The sequence below is a fragment of the Oryza sativa genome, chromosome 8 (genome assembly GCF_034140825.1).
Source record: "Oryza sativa Japonica Group chromosome 8, ASM3414082v1".
NCBI lineage: Eukaryota > Viridiplantae > Streptophyta > Magnoliopsida > Poales > Poaceae > Oryza > Oryza sativa.
The window spans coordinates 21,028,314-21,047,723 of record NC_089042.1 but is presented as its reverse complement, the minus strand read 5'-3'; the positions used below and the strand labels follow the sequence as shown (position 1 = coordinate 21,047,723).

At 37.4% G+C, this 19,410-nt stretch overlaps 2 protein-coding genes and 1 long non-coding RNA gene across 5 annotated transcripts; 1 reads left to right on the top strand and 2 right to left on the bottom strand.

The window, feature by feature from the left end:
- Window positions 1–412: 412 nt before the first annotated feature.
- LOC107282049 (uncharacterized) lies at window positions 413–1,878 on the bottom strand (the record flags this gene model as incomplete). Its single annotated transcript, XM_066303332.1, has 1 exon — window positions 413–1,878. A coding segment is annotated over exon 1 (1,344 nt), but the record flags the coding sequence as incomplete, so codon positions are not given.
- Window positions 1,879–3,287: 1,409 nt separating this feature from the next.
- LOC4345644 (MADS-box transcription factor 23-like) lies at window positions 3,288–13,950 on the top strand. 3 transcript variants are annotated; one of them, XM_066312880.1, is made up of 8 exons: window positions 3,288–3,764; window positions 5,863–5,941; window positions 11,127–11,188; window positions 12,788–12,887; window positions 12,978–13,019; window positions 13,139–13,222; window positions 13,345–13,490; window positions 13,571–13,950. In XM_066312880.1, exons 1-7 carry the CDS (start codon window positions 3,583–3,585, stop codon window positions 13,468–13,470), a joined length of 675 nt encoding a protein of 224 aa, XP_066168977.1. In that variant the 5' UTR covers window positions 3,288–3,582; the 3' UTR covers window positions 13,471–13,490; window positions 13,571–13,950. The 3 variants fall into 3 exon arrangements, with proteins under 3 accessions (XP_066168977.1, XP_025883353.1, NP_001409504.1); XM_026027568.2 differs by having other exon boundaries at window positions 13,568–13,950; NM_001422575.1 differs by having other exon boundaries at window positions 13,342–13,490; window positions 13,568–13,944.
- Window positions 5,053–17,429, bottom strand: LOC9268930 (uncharacterized). Its single transcript, XR_010734363.1, has 5 exons — window positions 17,292–17,429; window positions 15,455–15,510; window positions 11,032–11,206; window positions 7,826–8,067; window positions 5,053–5,533 (listed from the first exon to the last, which is right to left on the bottom strand). It is a non-coding gene; the product is annotated as an uncharacterized lncRNA (long non-coding RNA).
- Between the last annotated feature and the right edge of the window lie 1,981 nt (window positions 17,430–19,410).

Below are 19,410 nucleotides of genomic sequence, written 5' to 3'. Positions count from 1 at the left end.
TGATATTCGTGGAGTATCCAGACGGTACCTTTATGCTCTCCAAGCATTCAAACATACTTTCCTTCTCTGCCTTGCTAAGAGTGTAGCTGGCTGGACTCAAGTAATGGCTTCCTTTCTCCTTTGGTTCCGGGTGAAGGTCGCCGCGTTGTTCCATATGCTTCAGATCATTACGTGCTTCCAGTGTATCTTTCGACTTTCCGTATACACCTAGGAAGCCAAGAAGGTTTACGCAAAGGTTCTTAGTGAGGTGCATCACGTCGATTGCGTGGCGTACGTCCAAGAATTCCCAATATGGTAACTCCCAAAATATAGAGTTCTTTTTCCACATCGCCGCGTGACCATCTTCGCTCTCTATATGCTGGCTTCCAGGCCCCTTTCCGAACACTACTTTAAGATCTTTAACCATAGCAAACACTGTTTTCCCGCTGCGATGTTTAGGCTTCGTACGGTGGTCGGCCTTATGTTCGAAGTGCTTGCCTTTCTTCCGTACCGGGTGGTTTGCTGCAAGGAATCGACGATGACCCATGTATACAACCTTCCTACAGTGCTTAAGATACGTACTTTCTGTTTCATCCATACAGTGAGTGCAAGCCTTGTACCCCTTGTTGGACTGTCCGGATAGGTTGCTAAGTGCAGGCCAATCGTTGATGGTTACGAACAGCAGCGCTCGTAGGTTAAACTCCTCCTGTTTGTCCTCGTCCCACACGGGGACACCTTCCTTCTTCCACAACTGTTTAAGATCCTCGACCAGTGGTCTTAGGTACACGTCGATGTCGTTACCAGGTTGCTTGGGGCCTTGAATAATAATCGGCATCATTATGTACTTCCTCTTCATGCATAGCCAGGGGGGGAGGTTGTAGATACACATCGTAACGGGCCAAGTGCTATGGCCGCTGCTCATCTCTCCAAAAGGATTCATGCCATCCGTACTCAAACCAAACCGTATGTTTCGTGCGTCCTTTCCAAATTCTTTAAATTTTCTGTCGATGTTTCGCCACTGCGAACCATCGGCGGGGTGTCTCAGCATCCCGTCCTGTTGACGCTCTTCAGCGTGCCATCGCAACATTCTAGCATTCCCCTTGTTCCTGAACAAACGCCTTAGCCGTGGTATTATAGGGAAATACCACATCACCTTAGCAGGAATTCTCTTCTTTGTTAGCTGCCCGTCAACTTCTCCTGGATCGTCCCGTCTAATCTTGTATCGTAGTGCTTTGCAAACAGGGCATGCTTCTAGGTTCTCGTACTCCTCACCGCGATATAGGATACAATCGTTCGGACATGCGTGAATCTTATGAACTTCCAGTCCTAACGGGCAGACTATCTTCTTAGCCTCGTACGTTGTCTCGGGCAATTTGTTTCCCCCCGGAAGAATGTTCTTGACGAGTTTCAATAAATCGCCAAATGCCTTGTCACTAACCCCATTTTTTGCCTTCCATTGCAACAACTCCAGAGTGGTATCCAACTTTTTGTGCCCCTGCTCGCAACCTGGGTACAACGAAGTTCTGTGGTCCTCCAACATCTTGTCCAATTTATGGGCCTCCTTTTCACTTTCGCAGTCCTCCCTGGCGTCCTGCAACATTTGACCAAGATCATCCGCAACGTCGTTACCATCAGCAGCTATTTCCTCCTCGCCCGTTTGATTTCCTTCAAATCCAACAAATTGAGCAAAGTCCGGAATATTGTCGTCTTCCACTTCATCTTCTTCCATTTCAACACCTTGCTCTCCGTGGGATGTCCAACAATTATAGCTTGGCATGAACCCCGACTCAAACAAGTGGAAATGAATAGTCCTGGATGCAGAATACTCCTTCTGATTCTTACACTTATTGCATGGACAACAAATAAAACCCCTTTTCCTGTTAGCTTCGGCCACTCTCAAAAAATAGTGCACGCCGTCAATGAACTCTTTGGACCGCCGGTCAGCGTACATCCATTGCCGATCCATCTACATGAGTCAAAAAAACCGTACACAAATAATTATTCTTACAATAATGACAGTCATACAATAATTATAAGATATCTTTATTCATACAAAAATCATAAAATATTACACCAAATAATTCTTAAAAACTATTTGTTAAGTAATAAACTAATTTTAATGTGTTTTACTTCTTTTAATTTTCATTTTAGTTTGTTTTCTATTATTTAAGATTAACTTTCACTAGAGTTTTCCTTCTCAACTATTTTATAAAACCTTGTTTAGCAAATGAACTAAATTTCTATATATTCTTTCTTCCCCACACACATTTTCTCTCTCATCAACTTACAACTACATTTTGGAGACAAAAAAAGTGTGCAAAACATAGGTGCAAATGTAGTATGACAAAAAAAAACATTGGAGGATGAAGTTGCAAACCTTTTAGGCACCTCCGATTTGTATGTAATCACCAAAATAAATTCAATAGAAATTTTGGCATGACCTCCCCTCTTTTTTGAAGAAATTTTGAAGCTTGCTCGGGCAGCTGGAGGAGGAAGAAGACATATATATAGGGGTGGGACTTTAGTCCCGGTTGGTAGCACAAACCGGGGCTAAAGATCACCGGGATCTTTAGTCCCGGTTGGTATTACCAACCGGGACTAAAGTTAGCATCTTTAGTCCCGGTTGGTGTTATCAACCGGGACTAAAGATACCGGGAGGGCCTGACAGACCCTGACAGCATTCGAACCGGGACTAAAGATCATCTTTAGTCCCGGTTGGTAATACAAACCGGGACTAAAGATCAAATATGCCCGTTACCCTTTTGAACCGGGACTAAAGAACATCTTTAGCCCCGGTTTTTATTGCATCCGGGACTACTGTGGAAATCGGCCGACCGACGAAAGATGGTTTCTCCACCAGTGAAGACAGCCAACTCATGAGTCCATAAGCTTTGCAAAAAAGGGCAGGCAGGGCCAGCTAGTTAATTAGCCAGCAAGACTAATTAGGGTGACAGAGTATCATGAAGATTTGCTTTACTTAGCTAATTATTCCACATCTTCATGAACCTCGTCAGTCATCACACCTTCCTTTCCAAAAACGAAACTCAGAAAAACAATAAAGGAAACCGCATTAGCTAGCAACCTAATTAAATTAGAAGCTAACCTATAGCTTACGACAAACACAGCTGAATTAATCAATTAATTTGCAGCATTATGATGGGGCATCCTCTCATGCACGCGTCGGCCATCGATACGATGAAGGTTTTGATATGTTTATCATGGCACATTAACAAATGAGGACGAGGTAGACGAAAGCTAAAAAAGGGATTAATTGATTGATCCTGGAAGACCCTGCCTGCATCGTGCAGCCTCCAAACGCGCCCTGTACTTGTTTAACTATATATTTTTTTTATTTTATGTCCTCTCTTGGAATACTTTCTTAAGGAAGAAGTTGTAGTGCATCAGGGCTAGCTACCTAGCTAGCTAACCAGCCTTGATTAGAGAAATAGAGCTACCTGTAAAGAGCACTCTAAGGAGATTAGCACAAGATTAGAGATAGATAGAGAGCTTGGCTTGAAAGATAGCCGAGGTTGTTGCTGCTGCTAATTGTTATTTCTGCGTAGATCTGTAAGAGGGAAAAGGAGGAGGAGATCGAAGGGGAAGATGGGGAGAGGGAAGATAGAGATAAAGAGGATCGACAACGCGACGAGCCGACAGGTGACATTCTCGAAGCGGCGGAGCGGGCTGTTCAAGAAGGCGAGGGAGCTCTCCATCCTCTGCGATGCCGAGGTCGGCCTCCTCGTCTTCTCCAGCACCAGCCGTCTCTATGACTTTGCCAGCTCCAGGTATTTGTTTTTTTTCTTTGCTTCACTCCCACATTAGTTAGCTTAATTAGGATCTAAGCTCCTAATTAGATCTGCTAATTACGGGGTTAAGCATGTCTTGGAAGTTAGAACGCTTTGGTTGACTTTAGTTTAGGGCAGTGATGATGTGCAAGTAGCAGAGATACCTCGTACCAACTTGGTACATGATGCGTTTGCTTTGGAGAGATCTGTACGGTGATTGGACCACTTAGATTCTTACTCTGAAATCGACTTTACTGGTTTGATTTAAGTAATTTTTGGATGGTTCTGCGCGATCAATAGACCATTCCAACCCTTGAATGAGGAGAATCCTCAAACAGAACGTGCTAAAATTTCCTCAAAATCAATGGAAACTATCATAGATAAGATTGAGTCATAGCTAGGTGCATGTCTTTGTATGATAGGATTTAAATTCTGATGTCCAATAATATTACACATGTGTAATATACGTGTGTTTTTAATAGAAATATGATCAAAGATTTATCACTATTCTCAGTACTTTCAAATTGAATTTAGTGCGATAATGGACTTGTCGTTAACTACAATGTATAAGGATTCGTACAATATTCAAAATTTCCATCTCTTGGTGAATGAGAATGAAATGAAAGAACGCTTGTTTTTTTTTTCTTCCTCCCTCACTAGCTACTCAATGAATCAACCTGGTGGTAGAGAGATACATGTAGCTAGGACAACAGCTTTATCAAGATCTTTACTTTATGTCCCTCAACAATTGTCGAAGTCTATTATGTTATCGTACAAAAGAATATGATTAATTCTACATTGTTCATCCTGGCTTATTAAACTACATATAGTAAGATATTATGTATCATCTATAGATACGTTGTTTTCTGAAACTTAAAAATAGGTTTCAAAGTAAATCCAAAGGGGAAAAAAAGTTACTCCTTTTGTCTCAAAATATAGCAATTTGAAACTGGATGGGACACATTATCCGGGACACATTATCCAACGAATCTATACAAGGAGCTAGGACATATCAGGAGACAACTGTATTGTTTGCCATGCTATTCACAACGATACTCCTATGTAACAAGATTAATTAATGGATTTTTCTTGAAAGGGGGTGGGCGAGCAACTCTGATAGAATTTAAATCTTGATGCTCATGATTACTCACATATGGGTGCACGTTTAATTTAGTGAAGTTATGGATTCATCGCTACTCCTATATAGTATCTATCTCTTGCCCGTGTGTTCAAGCACGTTTCTTATATAACGTGTGATATACGTATATATCAGTGTGCGTCCTCCACATGATCGGAAAAATAAAGGCTTTAATTTTTTAAAAAAAATGTTATCAAAATGTTCATAATAAAATAAACAACCATGATCTACGAATAACCTAATTACCTAATAATAATAAACAACAACGAATAGTTTTGGTGCTAGGCCCAGCCCAGCCGTACATGACAAATAGGAAAATATGGATAGAACCATCGTGTCATGGCCATGGCAGGTTGGCTTGCTTTGTGTTCAGAAAGTATTCAGTCCGGATGCATAGAAATATTTGCATATCCAAACATCCCGTTCAATCATCCACTGAAGTATGCAACTAATTATGCATTATGTTGACAACGCCTGAAGCTTAATCTTCCAAGTGTTTTGGATGCTTGGATCCTCGTAACAGCACGGTTATAACTTGAGGCATGTCTTGTAGTGCCTTCAAAACCATCTTTTACCATTGTCACTGCTTTTTCTCCATACAAATAGCTCAAGATTCGTAGAAAACAACAAACTAAATAGGAAAAGGATGACAAATTAGGAGAACAGTGTCTAGTTTTAAGATAACAGGAAGTTTTAAGATAACAGGAAATTAAGCAGTAAGAACCAATTAACTCAAAACACTCCACACTTAATTCTTTGTGTTGACCTTACAGTTATCTATCCACGTGGATTACTTGTCAAAGAACTAGGCCTTCATTAAAAGTTTGCATTTGTCATCTTACATACTGATGCCCATGTACTACAAAATAAGCTTGCAGGAGCTATATGATAGCATTCAACACTACTGTGGCATGTGTTGACATGTGTTCTAATGGGATCTTGATTTTTTTTTTCAACCAGCATGAAATCCATAATTGAGAGATACAATGAGACGAAAGAAGATCCCCATCAAACCATGAACGCAAGTTCTGAGGCAAAGGTATGAATATAAAAACTTCCTATTTGTTGCTTGTGGCTAATTTCCTCTTAGAAATAGTTGGATGATCACATACTTATATGCACAAACAAGTTCAAGTACGAGAAATGAAAGAAAATTAGGTGCACAACAAATCCTGCCCAATCCCGATGCCTAAGACTAAGAGTTACTCCCACCCTTTGATCTTGTACTCCAATTCTTTCTTGCCAGTTGAAAAATTGGGCCCAAATCAAAATAGATGTGCTAGTTACTCAGTATTCACATGAAATTCTGAGTTACACGCAATTCATATAAAAGAAATGGTTGAAATAAACAAGCCACAGATCATAATCACAAATTAGTTTTGCTGATAAGAGTTGCCACTTAGTTATTTGACTTGCTTTCACTAATTCAGTTAAGCAGGCATGTTCTCTATCTGACTGAGCCAATGAACCGTCAATGGGTGAATTTACATAGTATAGGCATCCAGCCCATATCTACTTCAATATCCGTATCCAATAAGGGAGTAAATCACTAGCTCCAAGTCTAGCTGTTCACTGTAGTACTGGATAGTAACAGATCAAAGCTCTACATTGCTTTCAAGATTGGATAGCATAACTCCACTATATTTTGACCCCTAACATTACTTACCCAACCGTCTAGTGAGATAAGAATGTCCAACTTAAATCAGGGACCAAAATGAGGACAAATGAACTATAAAAGAAAACAAGAGTAAATTGCATTGTATGTCCTGAACCTTGCATTACTGGTTCAAGTGTATGAACATTGATACTAGGAATATATGTCCTCAGACTTGTTTAAAGTGGTTAAAGTAGGGATATCTGTTGATTCTAGGTATCTGTACTGTATGTGAGTTGCTAAAAACAGGAGTAGATGGTTTTTAGTTCCCCTGAATGACAACGTGGTTGTACATCATTCCCACTGGCTGAGAACCACATCTCAGTTTACCTATATCTGATCAGATGGGTGCAGCTGTGACAGCTTTGCAATCAACGCCTGTCAAATAATTTTCTGCTGAAACAAGCCACACTGCTATGTTGTGTCAGAATATTCCACCAGGCATAGGATGCGGCTAATTTGGTCAAAGATGGGGAAGAGTGAAGAAGATGAGAGGAGAATTCGATGGGGAAGAGTGAAGATGAGAGGAGAGAAACGGATGTAGTCTGTCAGTCAAAAGCACTTGTGACCCGTTGACTTGTTTGTATCAATCAAACAAGATTAGGGGCCAAAAAGCCCAAACTATCTAGTTTCAATGTTCAGGGATTTACTTGAACCACTGGTGCAAATTCTCTTCTAGTATTCTGATAAATAAAACGCCAGATAGATTGACATACACTACGTTGTCTGTAACATCCATTGGCATATAAAGTTATAAATAACGATCAGAGAAGACTACATGCACTTTGGCACTAATGACTAGATGACAATTTAGGGAACCCAGTATATAATAAAGGCTGACAAGGCTGCAATATATCATTATTTTAGCTGATTATCCTGATTGCTGCAACCAATAAGAGCACCCATCCACAGAACAGATAGCTTTTACATGAAAATGCTAGATATAGCTATATAAAGACACAATACTAGGATGCTATCGACAGGAATAATCGAGCGCATCTATCAGCATCCACTGTATGAACTGCCAAAGTGAATCCAACTCCAACATGAAGATTCTTTGAGTTGTATTCAGCCATAAAAGGACACTGGTGGTCACAACCTATAAACTACTGAATAAACTCCAGAAAGAACTCAAAAATTAATTTCTGGATTAACTTAGGATTATGTACATCATAACTAAAAACTACACAATACCAGGAAAGCAACAAACAATCAGATCTAGCATACAGAAATTCAGGCACCAATTAGAACAGAAAGCAATTTATTTACCAGTGGTAGCTGTTTTTGGTGGGGAGTATATGGTAGAAGGCGTAACTTGACAATCGGATTCTTCTGACTCGTCATGATGATAAATGAGAGCTTGTTGAAGGTGAATCATCTCCTATATCACTGATTAAATGCTAACATTATTCCAATGAAAGAACTGGTGAAATAGCTCCAACATATGGACATATCTTCCAATGAAAGATATGTCCATATGACACGAATTCACCTGCCAAATATGTGTCTACCTGCAAGTTTTTGCATTTGTAAAAAAAAATGCATTTGTCATTCCTTAGGGGAAGTGGCATTTTCAAGGCTAATTTTAAAAAAAAAATAGTATCAAAATTGTTCTGCAATAGAGATGCTAGCATGAATTAGGATGAGCAAATGCGAATTATTTTATTTGCGGGCTTGTGGCATAAGTACCATGTGCTGCTCTACAACTACCCAACAATTATTGTAGCTAAACTAAACAATAAACATGTCATTGAAAGTTGGATCTGTTGTATGCCTGTAAAACATAAATTAATACAACATATTGTGAAATCAAAGGTATATCGAGAGGTATTTCATAATATTTTGGGCAATCTTTTTGCCCCACTTAACTTTCTGACTGAAACAAAAGCTGTTTGGTTCTTTACCCTACCAAATCTTTGCTAGTGCCAAATTTTTGGCATGTTTTGGCACTACCAATTCTTTGGTAGGGTAGAGATGCATGGTACATATTTGAATTGCTACCAATATAAAGCCAAATATTGATGATATAGAGAAGAAAGTTCTAGATTAGTGCCAAATTGTTAATGGGCATTACCAATGATTTGGCTTTAATCCAACCATACAATATCTTCAAGATACCAATAGATTGGTAAGGTCATGTTTTGGCTTCAATCCAAAATGGGCCATTTTGGATCGATGCCAAAATGTGCCCTACCAATTGTTTGGCAGTTCAAATAGTAGTTTGATTGGTTTGGATTAGAGCCAAAGTATTGGCAATACCCATAGCTAATTTGGTAGCATTCTAGAACTTTCTTCACTATAACAAGCATATTGGTAGCAAATGGTACCAAACCAAACACATTATATGAATTCTACCCTACCAAATAATTGGTAGTGTCAAAATTTACCTAGATTTTGGCACTACCATTGAATTGGTAGGGTAGAGAACCAACACGTTCCAGTGACCTTTTTTTCTTAACTCATTGCAGTTACTGTTATGGAGCATATGTACCAAGTAGGTTACAATTGTTGGATTGGATATGTTGATCTCAACCTAAGATTGTTACTATCACCAGGGTTTACGATTCCAACGAAATAAAATCGGATTTCACAAAATTTCGACATTCCGACGAGGCTCGAAAGTAGAAACCGTCTAAGATTTCGAGGACTTTGATCCAAATTCAAATTTGAATTGATAAAAAAAGAAAAAAACAAATAAAATCCTATAAATACTATGATATTCATAGAACCTATTGGGATATAAATATTCAAAAAAAAATGATGTATTGTGTGTATTTACTTAAACTTACATCAGGAAAGAAAAGAATAAAGAATTAAAAAAAGGAAAACACTTACATGGGCCAGATTGCATGTACTAGGCCCAGTTAGTAGTTGGTCCAAATTACAGATTACAGATCGAAATTTCGATGATTTCGATCGGAATTTTGCCAAAACCGACCGGTTTTCGAGAACTTGTCAACAAACTCAGGGAATTTGTATTCAAATTTTGGTTTATGAAATTTGTTCGGAATTTACCGGTTTTCCACCTGATTTCGCGAAATTCTGAATTCCGCCAGTGCCCGAAACGAAAGGGTCTGTCGTAATCGTAAACCCTGCCAATTACAAGTTACTATTGGACATTTTAAACTTGATTCTATACTATTATTAAGAAACAATGTACAATTAAAAAAAACAAAGGAAAACAAAAGGATGGTTTGGATCACTGCAAAATATTTATCATAAAGTGGTACCTTGGCCCCCATGAGACTTAGGGTTTGGATGGATTAGGGTTTTGTCAAAACTTTAACCATAAAATCGAAGATTATGGCCACAAGGCCAACAATTCACAAGCCATAACACGGGGGGTTTTCTGCTACTTCAACCCCCACTCAATGTTTTATTTAATTTACTGTGCAAAGATTTCCGTGTTCTATCATCTTAATTCATTCCATAGAGAAGTGGGAGTATTTTTGTATGCTTTTGTGAAATAGCTGAAAATAGCAAGTGAATACAAGCACCCAACAAGAAAGCTTGAAAAGAATAGTTCTCATCAGGGTTTACGATTTACGATTCCGACAAGCCCTTCCATTTCGGGCACTGGCGGAATTCAGAATTTCGCGAAATCCGGTGGAAAACCGGTATATTCCGAACAAATTTCATAAACCAAAATTTGAATACAAATTCCCTAAGTTTGTTGACAAGTTCTTGAAAACCAGTCGTTTTGGCAAAATTCCGATCGAAATCATCAAAATTTCGATCTGTAATCTGTAATTTGGACCAACTACTAACTAGGCCTAGTACATGCAATCCGACCCATGTAAGTGTTTTTCTTTTTTTTAATTCTTTATTTTTTTTCTTTCCTGATATAAGTTTCAGTAAATACACACAATACATTTTTTTTTGAATATTTATATCCCAATAGGTTCTATGAATATCATAGTATTTATAAGATTTTATTTGTTTTTCTCTTTTTTTTATCAATTCAAATTTGAATTTGGATGAAACTTCTCGAAATCTCAGACGGTTTCTACTTTCGAACCTCGTCGGAATATCGAAATTTCGCGAAATCCAACCGGATTTCGTCGGAATCGTAAACCCTGGTTCTCATCACAAAAGATGGAAAAGAAAAAAAATTGATGTAATTAAGAAGAATATTATCAGAGTAGTTCATAAGATGAATATTCTAGTTAATTAAAGAAGGATGACAAATGATGTCAAAGGAACCACTACCGGTTTGACGATTCAAACATGTACCACCAGAAATTTAAAAAATAAAAACCCAAATACTCCCTCCAGTCAAATATAATTGATGTTGGGAGAGCTAAGTTTTGTCCTCCCAACGTCCAATATATTTGACTAGAGAATACTTAATTTCACTAATCTGAAATCCTTATGCATTTTCAGAACATGTAAACTCAAAAGTGTTGCTAGCTCATACTAATGTGTTTTTTTTTTTTGACTGGAAAGCTCATACTAATGTTGTTGCCACTTTCTACCTATGATAAATAGAAATTCATGAGCTGAAGAGAAGAACATAAGGCTGCAAGAAAAACCGTCCAGCTATACTAATTTAATGTTTTCATTTTACTAGCTTTGGCAACAGGAGGCAGCAAGCTTGAGGCAGCAACTGCATAACTTGCAAGAATATCATCGGTATGATCTTCAGCCAACCTACAATAAATCATAAATGTGCATGAGTTCTATGAATTTGAATAATTGATAAATTGATAAAAGTAAATAAATAATGAGGACTGTGTCTTTCATTGTTTTCTAGTATGCTAGTGCATATGATTCACTTGAGAACCATTAAACAAGTTTTAGGTACCAAAAATTAAACAGAACATTAAAAAAAATAAATTGTCTCCGTATTATTCCCATCTCACTACTCATGTTCTCCCTATTCCTGAGATATTTGAGTGTATGTTCATATTTAACTCCACTTTCTCTTGGTTTTATACTCTTCCCAATTCTTGTGCCCACTCAAAATAAGCCTTATATTTTGAAAGAGGGGAGTACATGGTTTCACTATGAAACAACTATCAGTGTAACCATGAACTATAACTATACATTATGGCTCTCTAGGCATCTACTGTGCTATGCACCATATAAGACCAATATTACCAAAAACGAAATTTGGAGGTTTCGGTCGTGTCTTCAGGTATACAGACCGAGACTTATATAATGTCCTCAAGTCAAGCAATAAAAACAAAGAAACTCAAGTTGCACTAGTTGTTCCATAATCACTGATAGTAACACCCTTAGGACATGCTTTGCCTTTCCTATCACTCAAGATAGCAAATGGTTAATTAGTGGCACTGTTAACATATGGTATTGGATAAACAACCTTCAAACACACTAATAAGCAATTATCTGTTCCCATTTCTTACTTGATTAAAGTGGGTGTCCTTACAGACGAAATTGAATATAACGTGTTAGTTCAGTTAACCTGTATTATTTGATAATCAGGAGCTGAATAGATCACTTGAGATACTGACATAAGTTATATATGTTTGATGCTTCTCCCCATTTAGTAATACTCCTAGTACATGCTTAATTCTAAACTTGTCACCATAGATAGTTGATGCCTTGATGGCCAAATTAGTGGTGTTGCTAGCATACAATATTTGGACAAACAACCTTACAAAATACTGGAGTGAAAAGCAATGATATTGTCCATTTCACTTGATTAAAGTGGTGTCCTTGCACACAGAATTTTAGATAATATGGTTAGTTCAGTTAACCTGTATGATTTGATAATCAGATTCTGCAAAGATAAACTAAGAAGCATCTTATAAACTATATATACGTTTCTCAGCATCATGGTAGCAGGTGCCAGGACATTTGGGTTTTTGGTCATAGCAATTTAATTTCTAGGTCTAAATTCAGGTATATGAATATTTGCATCTAACGACATTAAAAACAGTGTGCGTGTAAAAAACTAAAAATTGAACAAAAGGTTTATAACAAGTGCGATAACATTTACTCCCTGTGCCCCCCCCCCCCCCCCCCCCCCCCCAAAAAAAAAAAAAAAAAAAAAAAGCTCCTAGCATCCCAATGTGGAGGTAAATGAGTTGGTCATTGGGTAGGTAAAGGGTATTGAAGGGATAAAATTTCTCAATTTGAGAATCGCTGGTAGGTAAGAAGGTAGGAACTGATTTATTTTGGGACAAAGTTTGAACTCTAGAAGTTGGTTTATTTTAGGATGAAGGGAGTAGCATTCAAATAATGACTGTGCATGACGTGATATTGCAGACAGTTGTTGGGACAACAGCTTTCTGGTCTGGATGTAGAAGACTTGCAAAATTTGGAAAGTAAGCTGGAGATGAGCTTAAAAAATATCCGTCTGAGGAAGGTTAAATTACAATTTGTTAACAGTCCATCCACTTCTAATTCTTCCTTGACATAATATCAATAACTACTTTGACTAACATTCACTTTACAGGACAATGTCATGATGGATCAAATTCAAGAATTAAGCAGGAAGGTTGTTACCACTTAGCACATTCACTCAACATTACTTATGTACACTAGTCTACTTGGTCCAAATCTTATTGGAGTGAGATAATTTGCTTGACACTGCACAAACTTCTCACTGAATTGTAGGGAAGCCTCATACATCAGGAAAACATGGAACTACACAAGAAAGTCAGCCTTGTCCATCAAGAAAACATCAATTTACAGAAAAAGGTTGAGGCATGCAGAAACATTTTGCCAAACAATGATGCAGATTCTACAAGTGATATTTTCTCAATTCACTTTTCTGGTGTATGCAAATTACAAAATGTCATTTTTTTTATTTATTTTAGCAGGTATATAAGACAAAGAGTAATGGGCATCCAACAGGTTCTACCATCCAGCACAGCTTTCTGATTACAGATAATGAAATTGGCCCTAATCTTGAGCTAAGTCTGCCAGAGAATGTAGAAAAGGAGTAGTCAGGAACACCAAATCCAGGGTGAGTTCTTGTTATTTTAAATTCAGATACCAAGACACACATTACAACACATTGTTAAAAGTTTATTCAAATTGCAGCAGACTTCAGCCCAAGTGAGGATGGCAAACGCTAAGATTAAGTGACTAATGGCATATTTTCTTTGGTGTCACTATAAAACCTCGAAGCTAAACTTCAAAGCATTACCCATGCAATATTTTCTGCATGAACAATTTATCAGTTTAGTTCAGTTTTTTGTTCAAGTTGCTGGGAACCCATTCAACCAGAACAGAGTTTATGTCATGTATTCTGCTGTTCTGAAGACTATGTAGTTCTTGTGGTTCAAAATAATGCAGGGCAGAGAGTGCACAGCACTTATTTGTATCGCGCCAAACATAGGCACTTGATCTTGTATTGATTTGAACTTGGTAGATGCATGTGGTTACTTTTGAAATGCAATGAAGCTGCTTGGAATATAAGGAAATTGCCGATGATCTAAAATGCTAAACAGCAGAATAATATCCAGTGATACATTAGAAGTTCACAAATGAGCCACCCACGTGACCAAGGATGCGGAATTGGGATAGTGGGTAACTTGGCACCCCCAATGATCTTACATATGGAGAATAAATATATAGAAAACGATTTTGCTATATTTCTGTTTTGGTCTGTTTTCAGTCGTAGTTCTACCGCTCGTTTTTGCCTTGAGCCTATGGCACCATGCATCTGGACGTTCATGCCAATATGATTAGGTTCACATGCAGCTTAGGTTCACCATGCATCTGGATGATTGAAATTGGTGCCCTTTTGCTACTTGTTTTGGATCCATCACCTTTTAATGTAAGTTTGCACTAGTACTTTCTAGTTATTGTATATATGTAAGTATTAGAGAAAATTACTGTGTAAGTTTTAAGTTACAGTGTAAGTTGTAATTTACAGTGTAAATATATGGACCAAGATATGGAATTTACGGTGTAAATAGTACATGCTAAAACATTTAACTATTTTTTTCATATGGTGCCATAAATATAGATAGTCCCTATAGAAAACATATAGAACTTACATTCTATATTCTGTTTCCAAGTACCATGAAGCTACTTCATATTAATTTTTTAACGTTAATACTACCTCTGGTCAAAATATTTGTTGTTTAGACCAAGATTTGATCAAACTTTGAAAATTCCAACCATCATTGGTTTCTTAAATGCTTAGTTTAAAAATAAAAGAAATTATATACATAAATTTGCCTCGAAAAGTACTATTGTAATATCATAAACTTATTAGATTTTATACATTTATTCTAACATAAAATTGGTTGTTGGAATTTTAAAATTTTGACCAAATCTTGTCCTAAACGACAAATACTTTTGACCGGGGGAGTATTAACTTAAAAGGGTTCCTCTTTCAAGTGCAGTTTAAATACGAGAAAAGTTGCTTATGCGCTTAGCTCAAAATTTGGTGTTCGTAACAGATCCTGGAATCAAGGCTGCCATTGAATAATCACCTCTCACAAGTCACAAGAACATTATTTTACCAACAGCTAAGTTATTATATAGCTACAGCAACTAGAACCATGTACGTCAACAAGAATGAACAAGAAAAATAGTTCCAACCAATAAGATTAATGCCTAAAACATATATTTGATTTTGGTTGCCTCACTGGTATGCGTGTATGGTGGTTTGTACTGATGCTGTAACTAGATAAATCTTTGCGCATTGATGTGGGGCATCGATATGTGCACTGTGGTTGCGATATGTGGATTGACAGTCGTCTCACAGAAAAGTTCCTAATCCTAGAGCAAGAAAATGGTTTGTGCGGGAAGAAATTACACATTTAGGGACCATCTGTGTGAAAACTTGACGATGTCGCTTCATGTGGTGGCTTCTTTATAGCAATAATCACGCTAAGTGGGTTCCATCTAGAAAGAACTAAAGGATCAATAAAATTATGAATACATGTCATTTCAGACTTTTCCAAGAGAACTTACAATTTCTTGCAAATTATGCAGTTGCCACCTCTAGCTTGCTGCCCCCAATTGCATATCTAATCAGAACAATTAAAAGGTTAGTTCCGTCATATATCAACTACAGCAAAAGTACATGTGATACTTTTAATGCTTGCTCGTGTCACAGACATAATTTTCTCTGCAAAAGTGGTTGACATGTTATCTGTTTAGTGTTATCCAGTAAGAATGCGCAGAATTTTTGGTTTGGTGATATGAGAATAGCATAAAAGCACCCTATAGATCTACCTCTAAGACATACCAAAGGAAATAACAGAGGGAAGAACTCAATCAAGTGCTTATTAGTCATATACAGCCAGTATTTTCAACTTCTCATAGGACAGGATGGCAGTGCAATTAACTAATTGGTTGGGAACATTCAAATCTATATCATGGCATGTGCAATGTAAAGAATATCATGATCAACCAGGAAAATTACGGATCAATCATCTAAAAAAATTTGAAAAATGCAATCAACTCTTTGGGATAATGGTATTCATACCCCGTAGTAAAGCTATATCTTCCAAAACAAATGCTAAAACACTTATTCACTTTAATACTATTGGTTCAAGAAGCCGCTAGGCGCTAGAGGGTCAGCAAGGCTGGCACCTAGCACCTAGATGTCAACTAGGCGGTGCCTACAGCCTAGAACAAACTTGACTATGGAGTTTCAAGCAGTTGGGAAGCATATGACATGAAAGAAGACAATATAACATTACATAGCAATATAGAGCCCCCAAGGCAGGGAAGCACCAAATTACAGTGGCTACCCAGTACCTAGCACCGACTTTTAGACCATTGTTTAATCCTATACTCATAAGATTTTCCATTGGTCAACTGACATCAAGAAAACAAAAATAGGACAGACGACACATGCAAAACAGCTAAAGCATGCAACCAGCCTGGCACAAGACTGCATGGGTGGAAAGCTACAGATGTTGGTAGTTCCATCACCTGTCGTGAGTAAGCCTGGAGGCCAGAGCATAGGGGCACAATAGCAATAAATCTACACGATGCAAGCAAAAGCGACTAAATTTTGCATCAAGGCATATCTTTTTTTTGCATCTAAGATATATTGAAACGAATATTAGCTAAAATTGTTAAATTTGTTCAGCCAAAATAAATAGGAAAAGAATATCTGAGCTACTCACAGCTAAGCTTATATGACCTTTTCAGACCCTACTGGTTCAGTGTCAATTATAGAATATATAATGAGAAATAGTCCGTGCATATGGAAATATAATGGTGCCCTAATGCTTTATTTAAACAACATAACCCCCTTCGCCTATGCACAATGAAAAAACAGAGTCCATTGGATAATGTGTGCGAGAAACTAGTATTTATTCAGCCAGCATGAATACAATGGCCTTTTATATTCCATGTTGTCTTGCACCACCTTTACCCACAACCTTCTGCTATGGAAAAAAGAAAAATCCAAGATATCTAGGACTCGATTTGTCCAACCAGCAAAGCTAACTGATCTGCAACAAAAACATTATATAGCCACCGCATACTCAGGTCTTCAAAACTTCCAACACCAACACTAGATGAATGAGTAAATGAAGCTCATTCGGTCTGAATGAGTAAACTGGGCATTCTGCTCAATTTCAATCGCATCCAGCATTGAAAAAAAAAAACCCACACAACGCATGCGCGGACTCCCCCCAACCCAACACACACACGCGAAGACACACGCCACGATGAGACGCGGAACCGATCTTCGTTAACCGACCCAACCCTAGCCCCTAACCAAGATCACATCCGCGGGGAGCTGAATTGAACGGGTTCGGAGGGGTGGGGGAGAGAGTGGCGGCGGGCTCACCTGATCCCCTCGTCCTCGTCCGTGGTCGGCTGGTCGCTGCGCGCGGCGGCTCCAGTAAAACCCTAGATCAGGCGGGCGGAGAAGAGGGGGCATCGCGCGGCGGGTAGCGGGGGCCGCACCGCACGGGACGACGACAACGAGTTTATCTATTATGCTCCCTCCGTCACTAATACTACCTCCGTTTCAGGTTATAAAACTTCCCAGCATCCTTCACATTCTCACATATACATATACATATATATATACATATATATATACATATACATATATATATATATATATATATACATATGTATATATATACATATATATATATATATGTATATATATATATATATGTATATGTATATATATATGTATATATATATGTATATGTATATATATATATTAATGAATCTAGGTACGCATATATGTTTAGATTCATTAACATATATATATGAACGTGGGTAATGCTATAAAGGCTTATAATATAAAACAGAGAAAGTATAAGTTATTAGGGATTTTGACATTTTACTGTTTGACCACTCGTCTTATTAAAAAAATTTAGAATTATTTTTTACTTACTTTATTATTAAAAGTACTTTAAGCATAACTTTTCGTTTTTTATATTTATATATTTATTTAAAATAAGACGAGTGGTAAAATATTACAAGCAAGATGTCAAAATCAGAACAGAGGGAGCAAGTGTCTCCGCGGCAGAGGACGAGCAAGACAGGCAGAGCAGCATAGACCAGAGAGCGTATAGCAAGCTAGCAACTCTCATAGGCTGTGTTCGGGATGTCCAGCACATACGACGAAACACTCGTTACCGTATAACTAATATAATATTAGTTTAAATTATTAAAAAAATGAGTTAATATGATTTTTAAAGCAACTTTCGTATTAAAAAACTTTTGCAAAAACACGTCGTTCAGTAGTTTGGAAAGCATGCACGTAAAAAATGAGAAGATAAGTTATGAAAGCATAGCCTCGATCACTGGAATAAAAGAGTAAATTATATTCACGTTAATAAATCACTTCCAAGTTATCTCAATCTCCTCTCCTCTCCTCCTCCTCCTCGAGACAACTTGTCTTGATGGCAGGTGGTCCTCTAGTTCAAATTGAAAGTTTTGGTAATAATGACTAGTCCTAAATGAAAATGTGTGCTGACACCTGGTTCATGGTGAAACTTAGGTAAGAACCCAACATATAATTTACTCTTTAAAAAATGATGCAACAATTTAGTTAAGAACTTGAGAATTGAACGTCGAAGGGAAACAACCTGGTAATGTGGATGCGTTCTAGTATAAGAACTTATCAAACTAGTATTTTGATACAATAACTTAGCTCAATATGTGCTATTTTAGTCCACGGGTGCTAGATGAGTTTTTCTTACGATGCCAATATGATATCATATAGCAATCGTGCGAATATTACTTTAAAATCTTGGATTTAACATATAAGAATTGCGTTCCTCATTCAATTTACACCAGCGGTCAGGATTTTTTTAAAAACCTTCTCAAATCTTATCTGAGATATACATTTTTTACATAGTAAAATTTAATTGACTTTTAGTGATTAGATTGAAAAAAATATATACTTTTACATATTTGTACAAGTACATTGACAAAATAAACACTTACAAACTAAATGTATATAAAAAGATGCTCAAAATAACTAAATTTGCATCCACATGTTAAGTTGGTGTATCGTGAGTACAATTTAGTCTAAATAGAAAAAAATGACGGTATCAATAAATACATTATTATATTATGGAGTAAAACTTTACATTAGACTATTGTTCGGTACCACTTGATTACAGCTGCACGATAGCAGCATACGTGTTTTACAGCAACCACTGCTACTAGAGCAATCTAAGTCGAACATGCCCACTATCACTTTGCTCAAAGTTTAAAAGTACATTAGATCAAGCTCAATATTTTCACTCAATATCATAAATCTTTGTATTCTGTTACACTTTGGATCGATATTGAGTTTAAACTATTAGGTCAACTTCAACCCCTCAAGCAAACATAGTCGTTGTTCTTCCTCACTGGTGTCTGTAATTCTCGCCACGTCATCGCTACAGGCAAGCACATGTATCTACAAAGTAAAGAGCAGTTGTGTTTGCTTACTGCAG

What these genes read in the sequence shown, in the direction of transcription:
- LOC4345644 (NM_001422575.1), top strand. Translation starts at nt 3,583, where the DNA reads ATGGGGAGAGGGAAGATAGAGATAAAGAGGATCGACAACGCGACGAGC. An exon ending in TATGACTTTGCCAGCTCCAG is followed by an intron (nt 3,765 to 5,862) that starts GTATTTGTTTTT and finishes TTTTTCAACCAG; the next exon opens with CATGAAATCCATAATTGAGA. An exon ending in ACATCAATTTACAGAAAAAG is followed by an intron (nt 13,223 to 13,341) that starts GTTGAGGCATGC and finishes TATTTATTTTAG; the next exon opens with CAGGTATATAAGACAAAGAG.